Consider the following 17,979-nt stretch of genomic DNA (forward strand, 5'->3'; position numbering starts at 1 on the left):
TCGCACCAATTCCACGTTGCCCATGCGCGGTCGCAGAAGTCTGTCGAGGATCCATGGCGCCGCCAGTGATGTGTCCCATATGAACACCAACGTGACAGACAATACTTCCACTGCTGCAATCAGAACGACAAGCAGCGTCATGCTAAGCGCACCAAAGAGCGCGGTGGGTAGGTTGTCCAGTAGAGGTTTCAATGGGCGCAGCACCCCACATGCCGAGAGTGACGATGACTTCGACGTGCGATCTGCCAACGGCGATGGTGAGGCAAGCCGAGCTCTTTCCAGTGGGGCACTGAGCAATGCAGAGGAGGGTGTGCCGAACCTCGCCACATTCTACAACAAACCACAAGAGTGTTACTACTGTCACAGTCCAGCGGTGACGCGCATGTGCGAGCAATGTGAGGACATGTATATATGTGACGACTGCATATTCAGTGACAAGTTTGACCACGACCCGACGCACGCCATATCTGCCCTGTATGAAATGCAGTCTACTGTCAGTCGGTCATTCGGCTCCAGTATAGGGACGATGGAAGGGGGCGCCAGTAGTCTCTTCTACGACCCATGCGAAGTCTGTGGTCGGGTGATTCTTGACACGGAGCTCGTGTATAACTGTGATGATTGCAACGTTGTGATTTGTGGCGGCTGCTTCCAAAAGAGTGGAGCCTCGGCGCATGAGCATGAACTTAGGCCGTTCCAGCGTACGCTTCGCAGTGGTGCGTCGAACTCCGCATTGGTAAACAAGAGCCGCAATAGCGAAGGCAATAAGGTCATCAATGAATATGTGGTGGTGAGAATGCTTGGTAGGGGATCGTACGCCAAGGTGAACCTTGTGCAGCACCGTCGTGCTCACACCTTGTATGCCTTAAAAATTTTGCGTCACAACGCCACGAATAAAGCCAAACGGGCCCTTTTAGCAAAGCCTGGAAACGAGGATGTTCTATTGCGTGAAATTGCCGTCATGAAATTTGTGTCACATCCGAATCTTGTAAAACTAAAAGAGGTGATTGATGATGTCGAGGCACAGAAGGTGTACGTGATTATGGAGTACTGCAAGAATGGGCCGGTGTACACGCCAGGCAACCAGCCCCTGCCGTTAGAAAAGGTGCGCAAATACGGTCGCGATATCATGATCGGCCTCCTACACCTGCATGAGGAACATCTCTTCCACCGTGATATTAAACCTGCCAACTGTCTCGTGGACGCCAATGATGTTGTAAAGATTGCTGATTTTGGCACCTGCTCCAGTCAGATGAAGAACGAGTGCCCTGAGGGAACCCCAGCATACTCGTGCCCTGAGCAGTACCGTGGGGTGCGGGTTTTGGGTGAAGTCGTGGATAGCTGGGCGTTCGCCATGACGATCTACCAAATGTCACATGGGGTCCTGCCTGTAAACACCGAAACAGTTGGAAGCCTACGTGCCAGTCTTCTAAGTCCCACGCCATTTACATTCGCGCCAAACTGCGACCCGGAGTTGCGGGATCTCCTCGCGCAAATGTTGGAGAAGGACCTGTCAAGGCGGATGCTGCTGCGAGCTGCGGCACACCACCCCTTCTTTCGCATGAACATGAATGGTGATTACCAAGCGAGTGCAATTAGAACCTACACCCGCTCAGAGGGCTCGCAGACGAAACTCTACGAGCGAGCCATGCAGTCAGTGCTACGCGGCAAAAGCCTGAACACGTGCTTCCATGGGATGCGGGTGATTCGTAAGATGCGCCGCAGGGCTCTGAAGACTAATGTCGTCTCTGGATTTAAGGGAGTGAACGCCAACAATGTGGTAATGGATCCAACTACGGGGGAAAATTCAAATGAGGATGACTATGCCCCCTCCATAACACATGATGTAGATGTGCTGCAAGTCGTCTCCATGTTGTTGGAAACTCAAAAGAAAGGGCAGTTGGAGATTGTGAACCTGCCCTTGCGTGAGCTGCCTCCTTTCCTAGCCGATGCTGCACCCCGGACGTCAGAGCTTTTCTTGTCCAACAATGGCATTTCTTCAGTGGCAAATATCGATTTTTCGCAGTTCCAAGCACTTCGGGAGGTGAGAATCACCAACAATGCACTCACTGTGTTTCCTGTTGAAATACTCAGTGCACCACGTCTGCAAAAGTTGGATCTCTCAAACAACCGCATAACACAAATTCCCGCCGACCTCGGCCAAGCAAGAGTCTTGGAACGTCTTTCCCTCGAGTTTAACTGCATTAGGCGCATTGGCACCGACAAAGCGGGGAAGTCTGTACTTTCCCACCCATGCCTGCGGCAGATCCGTCTCAGCGGCAACCCGTTAGCCCACCTCCCGGAGGCGCTGCACACATGCCCTAATCTAGAGTTAGTGCTGGATGACTCCCCTGTGCTGATGGAAGAGTGGGAAAGGATAGTGCAGAAAGCGGCGTCAATAGTAGTAGTGTGGAATGATATTTACCCACGCCAGTTGTGCCACGATTTGCCTCTGTTCGTGACCTCAAAGAACATGAACTTGCTTTCCCAGACGATTCTCGAGACCCTCAACATCCGCCATGTTGTCTATGCGGACACTGAGGATTGGATTCACCCCGGCATCATCACGGCGGAGGAGATGGAGCAGTACCTGCAGTGCGGCTGCGACGTTGCCGTGGCGGCCACACCGGAGAAGGCGAGACGTTCTGTGCAGGCCGCACTGCCGCAAGGCCCCGAAAGCGGGTTGGGCCTCGAGTCGGCGACGCGGCCGCGCTCGCTGGCCCCCATCCTGCGCCTGGCATCCTACCGGCTTCTGTATAGCTCCTTTGTTGTGACGGAATCTCCGGAGGATGAAGAGGGTGGATTTTTGCCGCTCTGGAATTACCTCTCCGAGCGGCTGAAACTGGGGGAGCGTGTCTTAGTTTTTCTCGACGAGAAGAAAATGTCGAGGTCCATGCGTGAAACAATCCTTGCGGCCATCTGTGATGTGATCCGCGTGCAGTCGAATGGGGGGATGGAATTAGAAGAATGTTACCGCCTCGTACTAGACACAATGAAAGGGCTTTACGGCTGAGTTGTGTGTGGTCCAAGAACTTTTGTTTTTTGTGCACTTGCCGCTCCCTCTCTCCCTCTCTCTTTTTGTCGGTGTGTATGTGTGACTATCGGTCTGTGTGTATATGAAAGGGGAGGTTATTTTTCGTCAATGCATAAGAGCGGGAACGTGTGGATATCAGACTGATTTTTTGTTGTTTTGCGTTAGCATTCATATCTGTGCAATATGGAGAGTGCGAAAGCTAAAAAGAAACGAGTTCCACTGTTTCTTTTGTCTTCCACCTTTTACTTGCCTTTCTTCACCCTCTTTGAATGTGCCCGACGAGCTGTTTCTCCCTCACTCTCTTTCGGTCGGTCTGCATATCTGCGAGTGTGTGAGTGTGGTGGGGGGAGAGAAGTCCCTGTTGCCCCACGCACCCTCGGCGGCGCCATCCTTTAGGCCCTCTGAAGCAGCGAGGAGGAGACGGAGGGAAGGAAGGAATGCCGCAGAGCGTGGGGTTTGGGATGGGCAACAAGCGGAGGCAGGGTCGGGTGTGGGATCTCTGCTCTTCTTTGCCTGCTTGCTGCTGTTGTTCCTCTCGTGCTGTTTTCTTTTTGTTTTGTTTTGCTTGCGTACTTGTTGTTTGCTCATTGTGCCAACAGCCGTCACGAGCTCTGAGTGCCGTTGTGGGGGCTCCGCCACGGAGGGCGGTGCCGCAAGCGCCGGCACAAAGGAAAGGAGTCAGCGCGCACATCACGCAGCGGGCTTTTCGGTCCGTTACTTCTCTCCACCTCAGCTGGAGGTCTAAAAGACGAAGACGGAGCCGCCCCGTGGCAGGAGACGCAGGGGAATATGAGACGAAGAAAGTTTGCTGTTGTCTTCGTGTGGAGGGGTGGAAAAAAAAAAGACAATAAGGGCTGTTGGGTGGGGACAAAGTGCTCTTCGCTACGTTGGTGCCCCGACCTTTGCTTGGTCTGGTGTATTTTGATGTGTTGTTGTTGTTTCTATTTCAATATTCATGCATACTTTCAGATGTTGCGTATCGCCACTCAGGTTGTTGTTGTTATTGTTATTTCAGTATCACCTCTCTTGCCCCAACCCCCTTCTCCGTTCGTATCTCTCTTCCTCTTCCGCTTCCTCGCCATCTCTTGCTCGTATTGTTCTTCACTTATCACGCGCCATGTTTTTTTTTCGTTGTGCCCACTCAGCGCAGTGCAGTGCCTCACCCTGCCAGTTGCGCACTCGCGTGAAGATGTGCGTTGCCGATGAGTAGATGTGCCGCCCCCACTCCACGTGCCATGATCGGTTGCCGCGCTCACTGAGTTTTTTTCCTCTCCACTACTAATGGTTTTTTTTTGTTGTTTTATGTCGGTGGGTGTTTGGGCACGTGTGTTTGTTTGGTTCCCTAATCTCCCTCCCCTCCACTTTGAACGCGATGTGTGTGACGCCGTGTGTAGGTGTGTGGCTGTTAGAGAGAGAGGGAAGGAGAAAAACTGCCAGAGAGAGGGATTTACTGGAGAGAAGGTCCTGGGAAGATGCTTGCGAAAAGAATCAATTAAAACGGCATCACAGATCCTCAGCGGAAAGCATTGCTGTGACAAATGCGATGTCTGTGTGTTTAGTTGCCAGGAGCAATTGAGAAGATGGCATTGTGCTTCCATGCGTATGTGCATATGTGTCTCTCTGTGTGTGGGATTTCGTCTTCGGAGTTTCTTTCTTTCCCTCTCGCACTGTCTTGTTGTTGTGTGGACGGGATGCTTCAGCCGTGAAGGCGGCAACGCATGGTGACGGAGGAGGTGCGCGTGGTCTACAGCGAGCACCCGCCGCCGGGCCTGCGGCTGCGCGAAGAGGAGCGGCGAGATGCCGTTTTTGTCGCCGTCCCAGCGGAGGGAATGCGCGAGGGCCGGGGCGTCGTGTCGGCTGCCGGCGTGGCGACAGTGGCCTGCAAGCAGCTGCAGCTGCCAGTAGCGGGCGCTGCGTTGCAGCTCAGTCTCCACGGCGTGGTGCTGTCTCCTCAACAAGATGTGGTTGATTTGTTGGAGAGCATTCCGCAAGGTACTCGCAGTCGCATTGTATTCCTTCTCAGTCCTGTTGGCAACGAGGAGCTCGAAGAGCAACAGCAGAAGCAGAAAAAGAGTAAAACTAGAGGGGTGGTGTTTGCCGAAGCACTGCCCCCATCGACAGCAGTGTCAGTCGCGGCCATGGGCCGCTGTGCAATGACCCAGCAGCAGCAGCAGGTGGTGGTGGAGGAAGAGGAGGCACTTTTTTGTGTGAATGAGAAAAGTGTCAAGGAGCGCTTCGGAACGCCAACAGCACAGTGTCTGTTTCGTGAATCGTGGTTAAACCCGAAGCGATGTTCTCATTGCCACCGCGTGCGTGAACAGCATAGCACGTTCAGCCCGACCCGCCAGGAAGCCTTTGCTAGCGCCATGACGCTGGCCAACGAGGGGGTCTGTTTACGGTGGAAGCAGGCGCCGCCAAAGCCACATCAAGCTCCACGAGTGCAGCCGCACAATCCACCACAGGGAGAGGATCAAGAGGAAAGAACGGGTGGTGCGCCGGTGCTGCCGTACTACTACGCTGATCCGCAGCAGTGGGAGCCACAGCGGGGGGCACAGTATCACGCCTGCGCGGAGGCATGTCATGACTTCTTCATGTTGTGGGGAAATCCCACGGTGTGCGCCCGCTGCCACCGAGCAAAGGACGCCCACCGGCCGGAGGCAATACCGCCAACGCCGCGATTGGCGGCAACTCCGGCTGGGCGTGTCCGGCGGCCGCCATCATCGAATGTCGCGGACGGTGCCTTGTCGCCGTGTCGTGTGCGCAAGTCTTGTGAGCTTTTTACTCCCTTGTGGAACAACAACGAGTACTGTTCAACGTGTTACATGCAGAAGTCAAGTCATGCGTCATCGCCGGCCGTAGGGCGGTCGTCATTGTCTCGAGTAACCCCCCGGCGGCGGCCACATCAGCAGCAGCAGCCCGTCTCAACTGCACAACCGAAGCAGCAGCGTGTGACAGATTGGCTCTCCACCTCTGCAAACGAAAGTGGTGAGTCGGCTGGGGAGATGTGCAATAGTAGCCGCGCTGTCACAACAGTGGCGAGAAATGTTGAGAGACTAGAGAGTATGGAGCTGGTGGCCGCCGCTGGTGCTTCTACAAGCACATTCCCCCCTCCCTCCTCGTTCTCCGCGTTACTGATGCCGCAGACGGAGGCTCTTGCGTTTTCCTGTGCTCCCCTGGAGGCTGCAACACGCCGCTCTGTAGTGCCCTCATGGGCAACGTCACCATCCAGAGTCCAGCGCATGTGTGGAGTGGCAGCATCTGCACGAGACATCCCGTGGGATATCGTGCTGCGCTACGTGACGCTGGAGGGGCTGCTGGTGTGCAGAAACGTCTGCAGACGCCTACATGCCACTGCCGTTCCACTTATCGAGGTGAATTGCCGGTACATTTTGGACACACTCGACGTGCCACTCCAGAAGCGAAACCTGCTTGCAACGTGCGCAGATCGGTACGCATCGGTGATTGTGGATGCCATGAGTCAAAAAGTGGCACGCTGTGACCCCGCTGACGCGGCCACGCATCCTCTGCGCTTTTTTCGCCACTGTGTCCTGCAGCTCTTCCGCGCAGCGCAGGCAGTAGTGCTTCCCTCAGGAAGTTCTGGGTCGCCATCAAAGAAGAGCAGAGAGTTTTGTGTGGTGGCGGCGGCGGCGGCGGCGGCGGCCTCACCTGCCGAGGTTGCGGTGGTCATTGCGGCCAGAGGCGCACCACCACCACCACCAAGTGACTTGCCTAACCGGGGCAGCCCCACCCACATGGATGAAGGAGATATAGATTTTGTGCGCTCTGTGCTTCAGAGTCTGGTGTCGTGTGACACTATTACGGTGTCTCAGATGGCAATTGAGTGCATAGTGGACTCTTTTGACGCCATTGGCGTGGCCGCCGCCGCTTCTCTCGTGCGTCTCTATGAGGACGAGCAACAAAGCGGTAGGGGCAACCGTACAGAGTGCACACAGTTTCTGTCACTTGGTGAGTTTTTTGAGGAGTTTGCGCTCATGCCGCTGGTTGACTTCCTGCACGCTGTGGAGGTTGTGGCGCAAATGAAGTGGTGGGCCCGCGGGTGCTTGGACGTGCTTCGCCGCGGCCCGTGTCAAATGCATGGCGGCGCTGACTAATGGCGCTGCGTGGCCCCTGCAACAGGGCGGCGGAAGATGAGCGGTGTTGGGGGATATGGAGGTCCGCATGCGGCTCTCCACCCACCTGTGTGGCCCTGGCGGGGCCTCATCTCGAATAACTCTGTTGCGCTGCCCTTCCCCATTACATTGACGTTCCTCTCGGTGTTCTTTTCTCATTCTCCTGCTGTAGGACGTGCGAGTTTTTTTTTTGTTGCTTTGGCTCGTAGTGATTAGGCTTTTCAGCTACACACACATTCACTCACATCCGTTGTGCTCGCCGGCCAAATTGGCGCGGACGTGAAGAGGAAACAAAGAGGAGGGGGAGAAAAAAACAAAACAAAAAAAGTTCAAAGACAACAAGAGCGAAGTAGTTTTTTTTTTTTGATCAAAACCAAAAGGAAAAGGGAAGAAGAACTCTCAAGGTGCGAGAGTGATTGTACAACACGTTAGAAGAAGAAGTAGACTGAGAAAGAGAAGAGTAAACGAATATTTCACGTATCGCGTTCCCCACTCGAAAGAGAAAGGAGTGTTTCCGCCCCCACGCTGCTGCACGCGCATGGATCTCGACACCGCCTTCAGCAGCCCGATGCGGTCCTCGCCGTGGCTGAACACTGATGCGACGTCGCCGCCGATGCGCACCCCCATCGCTACACCGGACCGCTTCATCTCCGACCGCCGCTCGCAGGACAACTCCATGTCACACTTCTTCCTTACAACAAAGGAGAACGTTGTCCCGCTGCAGGCGAGCCCCGAGCGGCGGGGAGGCTCAATGCCGCTCATGGCGTCACCGAACCGCGGCGCGGGTGTTGCTGGTGGTGGTATAGGTGTTGTTGGAGGGAGCACCGGCAAGGTGCGGAAGTACGCCATGGAAAGCAGCCCTTCGCACACGACAGCGCTGGGGACAGAGCCCTACACCAATAAGCTTGCACGCACACTTTTTCCAGACACGCAGTCTACTGTTTTGGGTATTCACAGTCAAGTCCTGCAGCAGTGCAATGTATCAGAGTCTGAGGAGGAGCGTTACCGTAATTCGTTAGGGGTCGTGTTTGAAGAAAACCGGGCACGAAACTTTCGCTCAAGAACGTTTCGTGTCATTGCACGGGCCCCAGAGCGCATTCTTGACGCTGCCGATATGATAGATGACTTCTATCTACAATTAATGGACTGGTCCGCGAAGGACATCCTTGCTGTCGGCCTGCAAGGCGCGGTGTATCTATGGGATGCGAAGACATGCAGTATAACACAGCTCCCGTGCCAGAGGCCACCTAATGGCATCATCTGCGGCGTAAGTTGGAGCGAGGATGGCGAGCGATTGGCTTTGGGTACGGATGATGGTTCAGTTGAGATTTGGGATGTAGAATCGCAGCGCATAACGAAGTGCCTGTACCAACACGTCGACCGTGTCGGTGCTCTCTCGTGGAACGGAAATGTTCTTGCCACTGGCAGCAAAGATGCCACAATCCGCATCAACGACCTCCGCGATCCCCTCGGTTCATGGACGCTACGCAGCCACCAACAGAGCGTTTGTGGGCTGCAATGGTCCCCTGATGGGGTGCGCATCGCCAGCGGAGGCAACGACAATCAGCTGCTTCTCTGGGACAGCCGCAACTTCTCTACGAGAACCCAGCCTGTACTGCGTCTCAACAAGCACACGGCTGCCGTAAAGGCGATAGCATGGAACCCGGTTCAGCACAATCTTCTTGCAAGCGGGGGTGGCTCGGAGGACAAGATGCTACGCTTCTGGAATACTTCGACCGGTGAGTGTATTAATCACCTCAATGCCGAAAGCCAAGTGTGCGGGGTGTTGTGGAACCTCAGCGGCACGGAGCTTATCAGCTCCCACGGCTTCTCGCACAACCGGCTGACCATCTGGAAGTACCCGACACTCCGACGAGTGGCTGATCTGACAGGCCACACCTCGCGCGTGCTGCACATGTGCATGTCGACGGACGGAGAGGTGGTGGTGTCCGCCGCAGGGGATGAGACAATTAGGTTTTGGCGCTGCTTTCCCCCACGTGACGAGCGAGGGAGACGCGGCGACTGCGACGGGAACTCTCACCAGAAGCAGCAGTCGGGTCGGGGCAACGCCGCTGCGGAGGTAGACATTGGCTTGCGTGACGAGCTTGCCTTGCGTTGAGGGGCGAGAGAGAGAGAGACAGAGGGTAATAATTTTGGAAAGGATGAGAAGTGGATGGAAGGTGTTGGGAATCCTTTTTTTGTACTCTACTTATGTTGGCGCTGCCCTGTACCTCGTGTGTGTGTTTTTCTGTTTGTTACTTCCTCTCGCTCTTGTTTTTGTTTCTTAATGTTCACCGTACGCTCTTGCTTTCGATGTGTTGTATCTGTGTGGGAAGAGCAAGATTGGGGAACGGGTGTCGTCTGCGCGCTGGAGCGTAAGACTGTTTTGACGTGGATATGTCGTGTTTCTCTGGTGCTTGAGTTTCTTCTTATAGACTTCCCTTTGCTTGTTTGTTTGTTTGTTTTCGTTGGCGTGTTGTGGGCTGGGCGCACTCATGTCTGTACTGTTGACAGATACTTCCTTCCTTCTTCGAGGGGAAGGTGCACGCGAAGTGTGGGAAAGGGGATTTCCGCAAACAGTCACACACACGCACACGTAGTGGAAACGAGGGAGCGAGATGCTCTCACGCATCAAGAAGCAGCAGGCGGAGGCACGTGAAGCCAACGGTGTTGGTCACAGTAACGGCGGAGGCGGCCCCTCCACGACGAGCAACGAGCCCGTTGCAATTCTGCGCATCAAGAAGGATCTGGACAACTTAGACGGTATCCGAAGCAAGGTGGAGATACCCGACCCACAGAACATGCTGCGGATGAAGGTTACCGTCAGGCCTCCATACCCTTCCATATGGCATGGCGGCCTGTTCGATTTCCTGTTGGAGTTCCGCGACGACTATCCGTACGAGGGGCCAAAGGTGCGGTATTTGGGTCCCCATCGCATCTGGCACCCAAACATCGAAGGTGATGAGTTCACAGAAGACGAGGGAGGGGCGAAGGGCGTCGTCAAGGTATCCTGGAGTGTGTGTCTGAGCTTTCAGACGGAGTGGAAACCGACGCTCAGCTTGAGAGATATTATTATTATGATTGAGATGCTGTTTCAAGACCCAAATCCTGACGACCCGCTACACGGTACATCGAAGCAGGCGGCACAGATGATGAAAGACGACCCAGTGCGGTTCAGGGAGAAGGCGCGGCGGTGGATGCAGGGTTTGTACACTGATTGAATATATATTTATCCTTCTATCACACACGCGCACTCTATCTCTCTCGTTTTACCACCCTCTCTCTCTGTGTGTGTGTGTGTGTGCGTACCATGCCTGTTATTTGATCAATGCGGAGTTACAGTCACAAATGAAGTCAAGACGCTGATCGTGTGATGTTCTTCCAAGTCATGTACAGCATGACTCTGCAGTAATTGTTCTGATTGGCTCTTGGATAAAGAAACTCTTCATTGATTTTTTTTGTTTTTGCTGTTCTCTACTTCTTCTGCTGATTCTTTCCTTCTTGACCCACTCGCTTTCCTAACCAACCGTTAAACGGGTGGATCTGCTGCAGAGACGTAGGGGTGAAGGGGCGGGAACACACACACACACACACACACACCACACAGTGGTGTGATAAACCTTAGGTCCCCTATCCCCTTTCTTCCTTTATTCTGCTATTCAACATGGAAGACGAAAAGCCAAAGTCACCCGCCGATGTAACGTCGAATGCATTCTTTGGCAGCTCCTATCGCCCAAAGGGGAAAGGCACAGAGTATAGTAGCGCTGGCGGTGGCGAGGTATACTTCAACCCGGCGGACCTTTGGACGTATGTTTGGCGTTACGTACGCGATGAGGGCGTGCGGCAGGATTCCTCCGGTGTCTCGATGGTCGGGCCTGATCTCCGCTCTCGCCCACCGCAGTGGCTGGAGGACAAGAATGTTACTATTGATGGCACACCACTTAGCGATGAGGAAATTCGTGCGCCCAACTATTGGCAAGCAAAGTACAAGCGAGAGCTCGACGTTGGAGAAGCCATCCAAGAGGTGAAAAGGCGAAAGCGCATGGAGGCGACACATGATGTCATTGGTTCCATCTCGTGGGTGCGTCGCAAGTTGGGTTTGGCGGAACCACTAGATGAGGAATTTTCGCGGCAGAAGGTGGAGACTTATTACCAGCAGCTGGAGCGGAACAATAGCAGCAGCAGCAGCAGTAGGACCGCCACCGAGGATGCCGAGGAGCAGAAGGCGGTTCGCAAACTGGGCTTGACCACTCCGTGGAAGGTNGGAACCACTAGATGAGGAATTTTCGCGGCAGAAGGTGGAGACTTATTACCAGCAGCTGGAGCGGAACAATAGCAGCAGCAGCAGCAGCAGCAGCAGCAGTAGGACCGCCACCGAGGATGCCGAGGAGCAGAAGGCGGTTCGCAAACTGGGCTTGACCACTCCGTGGAAGGTGCTCATCGAGTCCATAGAATCGGGGAGACCCATCGCAAAAGTGGCAAATGAGTACCGGCCCCAAGTAGATTTCTACGGCTTAGATCCCTTTTTGGACTCTTCGCTTTCCTTGATTTGGTTCAGCACAAAGTGTGGCATTGCCATGGGCATTGTACAGGGCGCGCTGAAAGGTTTTCAGGCAATAAATGTGGACGTCCAATTCCTGAAGGCCTCTGGTGTGGGTATTCTATCGGTTTTGAATATGGCTGTGTTCGCCAATGTGGTGAAGTGGGGTGGCAACTGTGCTCTCTTCTCTGCAGCGTTCTGTATGGGCGACAGGTTGGCCACGGTGGTGAAGTACAGAGTTCTCCCGCCGCATGATGCGCAGCAGCGCAGCACGTCGAATTATGTTGTTGGCCTTTCCATGTCAGGCGGAACGGTGGGCATCCTGCCGTGGTGGATCCTTGGTGACACGAATCTCGCCCTCCGTCTTGGTGTGTCAGGTGCATTTGTTGGTGGTTTCTTGGGTCTCTGTGTGGGAACCGTCCTTAGCCGCCTCGTGGCGCTCAACACGGCACGGCTAGAGGCGACGAACAGGGAGCTGCGGCGCTACGAGGCGCTGATGTTGCGCCAACGCAACTGGGCGGAAGGAGAGCGAGCGAAGCTGAGGAGTCAGACACTTGTGTGGTGGTAAGTATGCACACACCCACGACACATGCCTGTATGCATTTGATGGCGTTGCTGCTGCGTCTAGGAGGCGTCTGTGAGAAGAGGGAAAACAATACGAAAGAAAAAAAAAGCTGGAGTACAGACAGGTGTGGGAGGTCCGTATATTATTGACATTGAGGAGAGTCATTATTAGTGTACTCTCTCCCTCTCTCTCTCTCTCTCTCTCTCTTTTGATTTGTTATGTGGCGTTGTCAGTTCTTTTTTTCTTCCCCGCGGTCTTCCTCCACCCCCATCTCGGAGGAAGCGGCGGATGAAGAAGGGATCCACCGCGAGCGCTATCGCACTTAAGCGCCACTGCCATAACGTGATTGACGCATTGGGTGCGCGGAGCCCGCCCGAGGCCTTCCTCTTCCGCGGCAACGCCTACTACGCGTTGGGGCAGCCGTACTTTGCTCTTGCCGACTACAGCACCGCGGCGCAGGTGCTACAGCTGTCGGGTCGGCACCAGCGTCGCTGCTATGATGCGCTCGCCCATTTTCCTGACCACCAAGTTGGTACGTACCCTTGCGATGACTCACACCTTCATCTGTACGTGTATCCATACCTTCAAGAGGACTGTGAATTGAGGCATATCGACACGACGGTTGGTCGTGGGGTTGTGGCAAAAGAGAATATGCCGCATGGGACTGTGGTGGTGCGCAGCGCTGCCCCGTGGCTACGGTACCCGACAGATGATAGTCTCTGCGCACTTTGTGCAAAACCGCTACCGGAGCGCTTCTTCACCTGTGCCAATCCCAAGTGTCACGAGGAGTACTGTAGTAGGGACTGCAGGACGATGGCCCTCTCGCTCTACCACGCCCGCACCTGCTGTCTGGAGGGTTTTCAGGCCATTGAACTCGACATCTACACACAAATGAAGGGTGCTGAAACGAGTACCGAAAAGAACGCGGCAGCCGCACAGCTTTTGATGTTGCGTGTCCTGGCCGTCTCTCTCCAGCAGCAAATGATTCCATCAGCCTTGAGTGAGATGCGGATACTCTCTGGTCGCTTGCCATTTAGCCCAAAGGTGTTATGTGGGCCTTTTCTGGAGATTTACCAACGTTTCACTCGGGCGTGTCACACCGCCACTTCCATCACATATGAGGAAATGGTTGGCACGTTGGCACGCGTGACGGCTAACTGTTTTCACCGCGACACATGTGTAGAGCTGCACCTCGCCCGCTCCATGTTAAATCATTCGTGTGACGCAAATGTTGCAGAGGATATAATATCGGGGGCGTTGAAAACAACACGCGATGTTGCGCGGGGGGAGGAGCTTTCGATCAACTACTACCCGCAGCTGAAGCATCTCCCCTATGAGGAGCGGTCCAGGGAACTCGAACGGCGCGGCTTTGTGTGCCACTGTCACTATTGCCAGAGGAAGAAGGATGGGTGAATGAGGAGGAGTGGGGAAGGAAACGAAAGAGGATGACGGTTTGAGCCGAGGCCCCCAACAAGAAAAAAAAAAATGAAAAAGAAAATCCTATTGGACTTGGCGAGATGAATGGGAGGCGAGTGTTGAGAGTAGACTCTCGCGTGTATCGCACGTTGTTGGCTGCTTCTGTTGCGTTTTCGGTTGTTGGCATTCCCTGGGCGGTATGGGAAGGCGAGCGAGAGAAGCGAAGAAGACGACTTCATCATTGATGCAGCACTATGGCTTGGAATTGTCGCTGCTTGTCTTTATTTATTTCGTTGTTTGTTTGGTTAATTTTTTGTGGTTTTGTCATTCACCTGCAGTAGTGTAGTGCAGCCACCAGGTCTCTCACGTGATGCAAAAGACCATCCTGCTCCTGGACGGCAGTGAGGCGGTGAACAGCTCCGAGGACTACCTCCCCACACGACTACTTGCACTGCGGCCTCAACTCAATGCTTTCGTCCATGCATACCTCGACGCCAATCCCCTCGCTTCCCTCGGTGTGGTGGCGATGCGGGATGGTGTGGCGTACTGCCTTAACCCGTGCACCACTAATGCTTCCGAGATAATTCAGGCGTTGGAAGTGAAGTATTTTCTCTTTGGTGGCTCGGGGGCTATGTCGTTGGAAAATGGACTGCGACTGTCCTTGTCAGAGCTTGTGGACCTGAGGCGTATTGCGAAGCGCGCGCGACAGGAGGGCGTCAATGGTGCTACTAATAAAGAGGCAAGGGAGGAATCCACGACCAGACTACGCATTCTTCTTGTCTCCTCTTCTGTCACACTCATTGATCCACATGATGTGTTTGCTGTTGTAAAGATGGTGGCCCGACTTCATGTGCGTGTAGATGTCATCTCGTTTTGTGGCGCCGTCCATGTCTTTGAGGAAACGGCGGCGGCCACCGGTGGGGTATTGTACACCCCCATGAACTATGACCATTTGACTGAAGTCTTGCGGCGTCTTGCTGCCCCTGGGAAGGTGAGTGGTGTTGGTTCTGAGGGAATGAGGTCAATGATTCAAGTTGGATTCCCTGTGTACGTTGAGCAAGACGGTGAGGGTGGAGGAGAGGGGCCGCGGTATATTGCATGCCCTCAGTGCGCGCTGATGCAGACGTCTATTCCCTCCACCTGTCCCCTCTGCAAGTTGCTTCTCTGCAGTGCGCCGCTTATACATACAACCTTTATCGCGCATAATGAGCTGTGTGCCCCCTCGGAAAAGTGCGAAGACTCTTTAGAGAGGGTAAAAGAGAAGGAAGGAGAGTGCGCATCTGATGGTTATTGTTCGCTTTGTTGTGTGAGAGGAATGAACGGTGATGGTGAAGGTATGTGGCGGTGTAGCTTTTGCCGCTCTGAACGCTGTGGCTCGTGCGAGTCGTACGTTCGAGATTGTATAGGCATTTGTCCAACGTGTATAGCCTCACCATTGTGACGTTGTGGGTAATGATGTTGGGTTGGTGTTGTTTTCTCCTCTGCTGGAGAATGGGATCGCACCTTTGTTGAGGCACGTCTCTTGTTGAAGTGTTCTGGTTGCTGTAAAACATGAAATTGCATTGATGATGTTTTTTTTTTTGCGTTGTCGTTTTGCCCTTAACGGTGAATATTGTCTTTGATGTGCATGGATGAAATTGGCAATGTCAAGTGGTACGCTTTGGTTCTCTTTCTTGTTGTTTATATATATATTTTTTTTTGTGTCATGTGCCGCGGCTTCCTCCTATGCGGATGAACCCAGTAGGCCCCGGTGTCGTCTGGTAAACGGGAAGGAAAAGGAAAACGGAAGTCCCCAGTATTTCCTAGTTAAAAAGTAGTCTCGTATGCTTCAGCGGACTCTGGTCCTTGCCTCTTCGACATCGGTGGCGGCACTCGTGCCCTCAACCTGGAAACATGCTCCATCCGGGTGGTTTCTTGTTCCCCAGTCCACTGTTGCGGAACATGAGGAGCTGCGTGTGGCCAAATTGTTTTCGTTCATGAATCACGCCGCACAGTACACTTTTTTAGGGCAAGTTATGGCTCTCGCAGAGGAGATTGATTGTATACCACGTCTTGAGTGGTTCTTTGCTGAGCTGTATTTTATGCTGCCACCAACTCCAACTGCCGAACTTCTAGCGTGTTACATGAATGACCAAGAACGCCTTCGCTGCGGTTTGCGGAATCAATCGGTCAGAACAAGTTCATCAGGCATTGCCTGGAGTACCGAGTTGCATCACCGTGTGGAAAAGCGTGCCTTGGAGGATTTTTGTTGGCTCTTGACCGATGACCAACGAAGGACGCAAAAGTTCCTGCAAGAGACTTACGTTCAGTGGCACCACCGGGCGGACTACCTCGTCACAAGGAAGAGTCGTGAAAAGAAGGAGTTTCGGCAGGATTTAACGCTGCATCAAGTCATACAAGAGGGTCAAGAGAGGAAAAGGCGAATGCAACGGCGGCGATCGAGACTTGAGGAACGCCAAGAAAATATAGCATCAGGCAAAGAGAGTGAGTGGGACAATTTCACCCACGATGTACTCCCACGAGAACTACGAGAGGCACTGGACCGCGAGAGCGATGGTATGGAAGATGTGCGTATCTCTCGCGCCGGGACTGCCACGGGGGGGTGGAACCGCGGCTATCGCACGCATCCCAACTTTCGGTGAGGTTGGAGTGGAATCTGCCCAGACGAGGGGAGAATATCGCGTCGGGCATGGCCCCCTTTCCACACACGCACGCACACACTCTCTCTCACTTTCTCCCCCTCTGTGTGGGTATATGCTCCTTGCATTTTTGCGGCGAGACGCATCCTAAATGCGTGGGCTTTTGCACAACCACACTGCCAATCGTTGCCATTGCTTCCAGTTCCCCTCGCCCCCCCCTCCCTTTTTTTTTATTATTGTACTCCACGCGCGTATATATATATATTTATTGTTGTTATTTATTTATTATATATATTTCAATATAAGTGTTTATTCTCTTCTGTTGCCTTTTGTTATGCATTTGCACTTTTGGAGGGAGAATGCTTCGTGTTGCAAAGTTGTTGCGGCGCTGTCGCACGGTTCATCCGAGAACACTTCGCGAAGCAAACCCCCTCACATTCAGAGAGGTGCTCCGTGAAAAGGGGGAAAAGAGAAGTGAGGGGCGGCCAATTGTCCTCCAAAGTCTGGACGAGGCTGCTCAGTTGACTCCCAGTTTGTCCGTTAGCGGGAGGCAGCTTTGGAATTCAACCAAATTGATTCGCGGAAACCGGCACATTCGGCATTCCCATGGGGCATGTGTGATTGGCGGCGCCGGTGCCATTAGGCGCGTTTGGCGTGACTACAAGATTCAGCCCAACGTGGTTTATGTTCCAGACACGGAACCAACCATTCCCGATTGGTGTGTGGAGGATGAACTTCCGACATGCATCGTTCGGTGCCCCCCGGTGGACATCAACAGGCAGCTCCTCAGCGCTGAGATGGGAGATGGCTATGCGGCAGAATTCCCCACACCCCCTTCTCCGACGCTAGAGGCATTTCTAGGCGAAAAGAAACCAGTCCGTTTGGCCTCCATGTTGGCTTTGGTGGGCCTACGAATTCCTAGCAATGTTGGTGTGCTTCTGAGGGCTGCAGTCGACATGGGTTTTGATAGCGTCCTTCTTTGCGACTGTGTCGATTTGTTTAATGAAAAGGTTTTACGTGCAAGTGGGGGCGCAGTGTTCTCTCCTAAAATTAAACTGTTTGAAACACAGGGAAATGCATCCATTTCTGTACTGAGTAGCATTGCTCTGGAGCATCGGTTGTTGCCGCTTTTGGCAGTGCCTTCTCAGGAGGCGGAGCCGGCGTTTGCCGTCGCCAGGCGCTTGCATGAGTCGAATGCGGCAAGGAGGGGGCAAGAAGAGGGAGGCGATGGCGCCGAGACCCGCCCTTGTTATGGCCCTTTGTTGGTTTTGGGCTCTGAATCGCAGGGCCTCCGGAGTCTCAGCGGGGATTGGCCCGTTCCCCACAAGGTTGTTTCTATCCCCTTGCCGAACCCGGCGATTGATTCCATCAATGTGAGTGTCGCCGGCTCTGTGCTTCTCCACGCCTTCCGCCCCCGGGCGGAGGAGCACTTTGCAGAGGTGGCGAGGTTGGGCCCAAATGGGTCCCCCCACGAAAGCCCGGAAGAGGCCACCGGGCTAGCACTGGCAGAGTGAACCGGGGCACCGGGGAAGGCCAAAGGTCCCCGATCTTTTTTGGCTGTTTTTGTAGTTGTTGTTTTTAGGGGGAACCTGCGAAAGGAATGGCCAAGCCTTTTGCCCAATTCGCCAATAGGAGATCCTGAAATCAATCACCATTCT

At 53.9% G+C, this 17,979-nt stretch overlaps 10 protein-coding genes across 10 annotated transcripts; all 10 read left to right on the plus strand.

Moving 5' to 3' along the window:
• Nucleotides 1-22: 22 nt before the first annotated feature.
• Nucleotides 23-3,010, plus strand: DQ04_03211000 (protein kinase; the record flags this gene model as incomplete). The annotated part of the gene is made up of 1 exon (XM_009312629.1): nucleotides 23-3,010. One exon carries the CDS (start codon nucleotides 23-25, stop codon nucleotides 3,008-3,010), a length of 2,988 nt encoding a protein of 995 aa, XP_009310904.1.
• A 1,739-nt stretch (nucleotides 3,011-4,749) lies between these two features.
• On the plus strand, nucleotides 4,750-7,143 carry DQ04_03211010 (hypothetical protein; the record flags this gene model as incomplete). The annotated part of the gene is made up of 1 exon (XM_009312630.1): nucleotides 4,750-7,143. One exon carries the CDS (start codon nucleotides 4,750-4,752, stop codon nucleotides 7,141-7,143), a length of 2,394 nt encoding a protein of 797 aa, XP_009310905.1.
• Nucleotides 7,144-7,699: 556 nt separating this feature from the next.
• DQ04_03211020 (putative cell division cycle protein) lies at nucleotides 7,700-9,280 on the plus strand (the record flags this gene model as incomplete). The annotated part of the gene is made up of 1 exon (XM_009312631.1): nucleotides 7,700-9,280. The coding sequence occupies one exon, from the start codon at nucleotides 7,700-7,702 to the stop codon at nucleotides 9,278-9,280; it is 1,581 nt and encodes a 526-aa protein (XP_009310906.1).
• A 499-nt stretch (nucleotides 9,281-9,779) lies between these two features.
• Nucleotides 9,780-10,382, plus strand: DQ04_03211030 (ubiquitin-conjugating enzyme E2; the record flags this gene model as incomplete). Its single annotated transcript, XM_009312632.1, has 1 exon — nucleotides 9,780-10,382. The coding sequence occupies one exon, from the start codon at nucleotides 9,780-9,782 to the stop codon at nucleotides 10,380-10,382; it is 603 nt and encodes a 200-aa protein (XP_009310907.1).
• Nucleotides 10,383-10,825: 443 nt separating this feature from the next.
• DQ04_03211040 (hypothetical protein) lies at nucleotides 10,826-11,440 on the plus strand (the record flags this gene model as incomplete). Its single annotated transcript, XM_009312633.1, has 1 exon — nucleotides 10,826-11,440. The coding sequence occupies one exon, from the start codon at nucleotides 10,826-10,828 to the stop codon at nucleotides 11,438-11,440; it is 615 nt and encodes a 204-aa protein (XP_009310908.1).
• Nucleotides 11,441-11,738: 298 nt separating this feature from the next.
• On the plus strand, nucleotides 11,739-12,269 carry DQ04_03211050 (hypothetical protein; the record flags this gene model as incomplete). Its single annotated transcript, XM_009312634.1, has 1 exon — nucleotides 11,739-12,269. The coding sequence occupies one exon, from the start codon at nucleotides 11,739-11,741 to the stop codon at nucleotides 12,267-12,269; it is 531 nt and encodes a 176-aa protein (XP_009310909.1).
• Nucleotides 12,270-12,554: 285 nt separating this feature from the next.
• Nucleotides 12,555-13,679, plus strand: DQ04_03211060 (SET and MYND domain-containing protein; the record flags this gene model as incomplete). The annotated part of the gene is made up of 1 exon (XM_009312635.1): nucleotides 12,555-13,679. The coding sequence occupies one exon, from the start codon at nucleotides 12,555-12,557 to the stop codon at nucleotides 13,677-13,679; it is 1,125 nt and encodes a 374-aa protein (XP_009310910.1).
• Nucleotides 13,680-14,052: 373 nt separating this feature from the next.
• On the plus strand, nucleotides 14,053-15,123 carry DQ04_03211070 (DNA repair and transcription factor protein; the record flags this gene model as incomplete). Its single annotated transcript, XM_009312636.1, has 1 exon — nucleotides 14,053-15,123. One exon carries the CDS (start codon nucleotides 14,053-14,055, stop codon nucleotides 15,121-15,123), a length of 1,071 nt encoding a protein of 356 aa, XP_009310911.1.
• Nucleotides 15,124-15,505: 382 nt separating this feature from the next.
• Nucleotides 15,506-16,324, plus strand: DQ04_03211080 (hypothetical protein; the record flags this gene model as incomplete). The annotated part of the gene is made up of 1 exon (XM_009312637.1): nucleotides 15,506-16,324. One exon carries the CDS (start codon nucleotides 15,506-15,508, stop codon nucleotides 16,322-16,324), a length of 819 nt encoding a protein of 272 aa, XP_009310912.1.
• A 356-nt stretch (nucleotides 16,325-16,680) lies between these two features.
• Nucleotides 16,681-17,835, plus strand: DQ04_03211090 (hypothetical protein; the record flags this gene model as incomplete). Its single annotated transcript, XM_009312638.1, has 1 exon — nucleotides 16,681-17,835. One exon carries the CDS (start codon nucleotides 16,681-16,683, stop codon nucleotides 17,833-17,835), a length of 1,155 nt encoding a protein of 384 aa, XP_009310913.1.
• Between the last annotated feature and the right edge of the window lie 144 nt (nucleotides 17,836-17,979).

This window comes from Trypanosoma grayi, assembly GCF_000691245.1.
Source record: "Trypanosoma grayi strain ANR4 Tgr_321_V1, whole genome shotgun sequence".
NCBI lineage: Eukaryota > Euglenozoa > Kinetoplastea > Trypanosomatida > Trypanosomatidae > Trypanosoma > Trypanosoma grayi.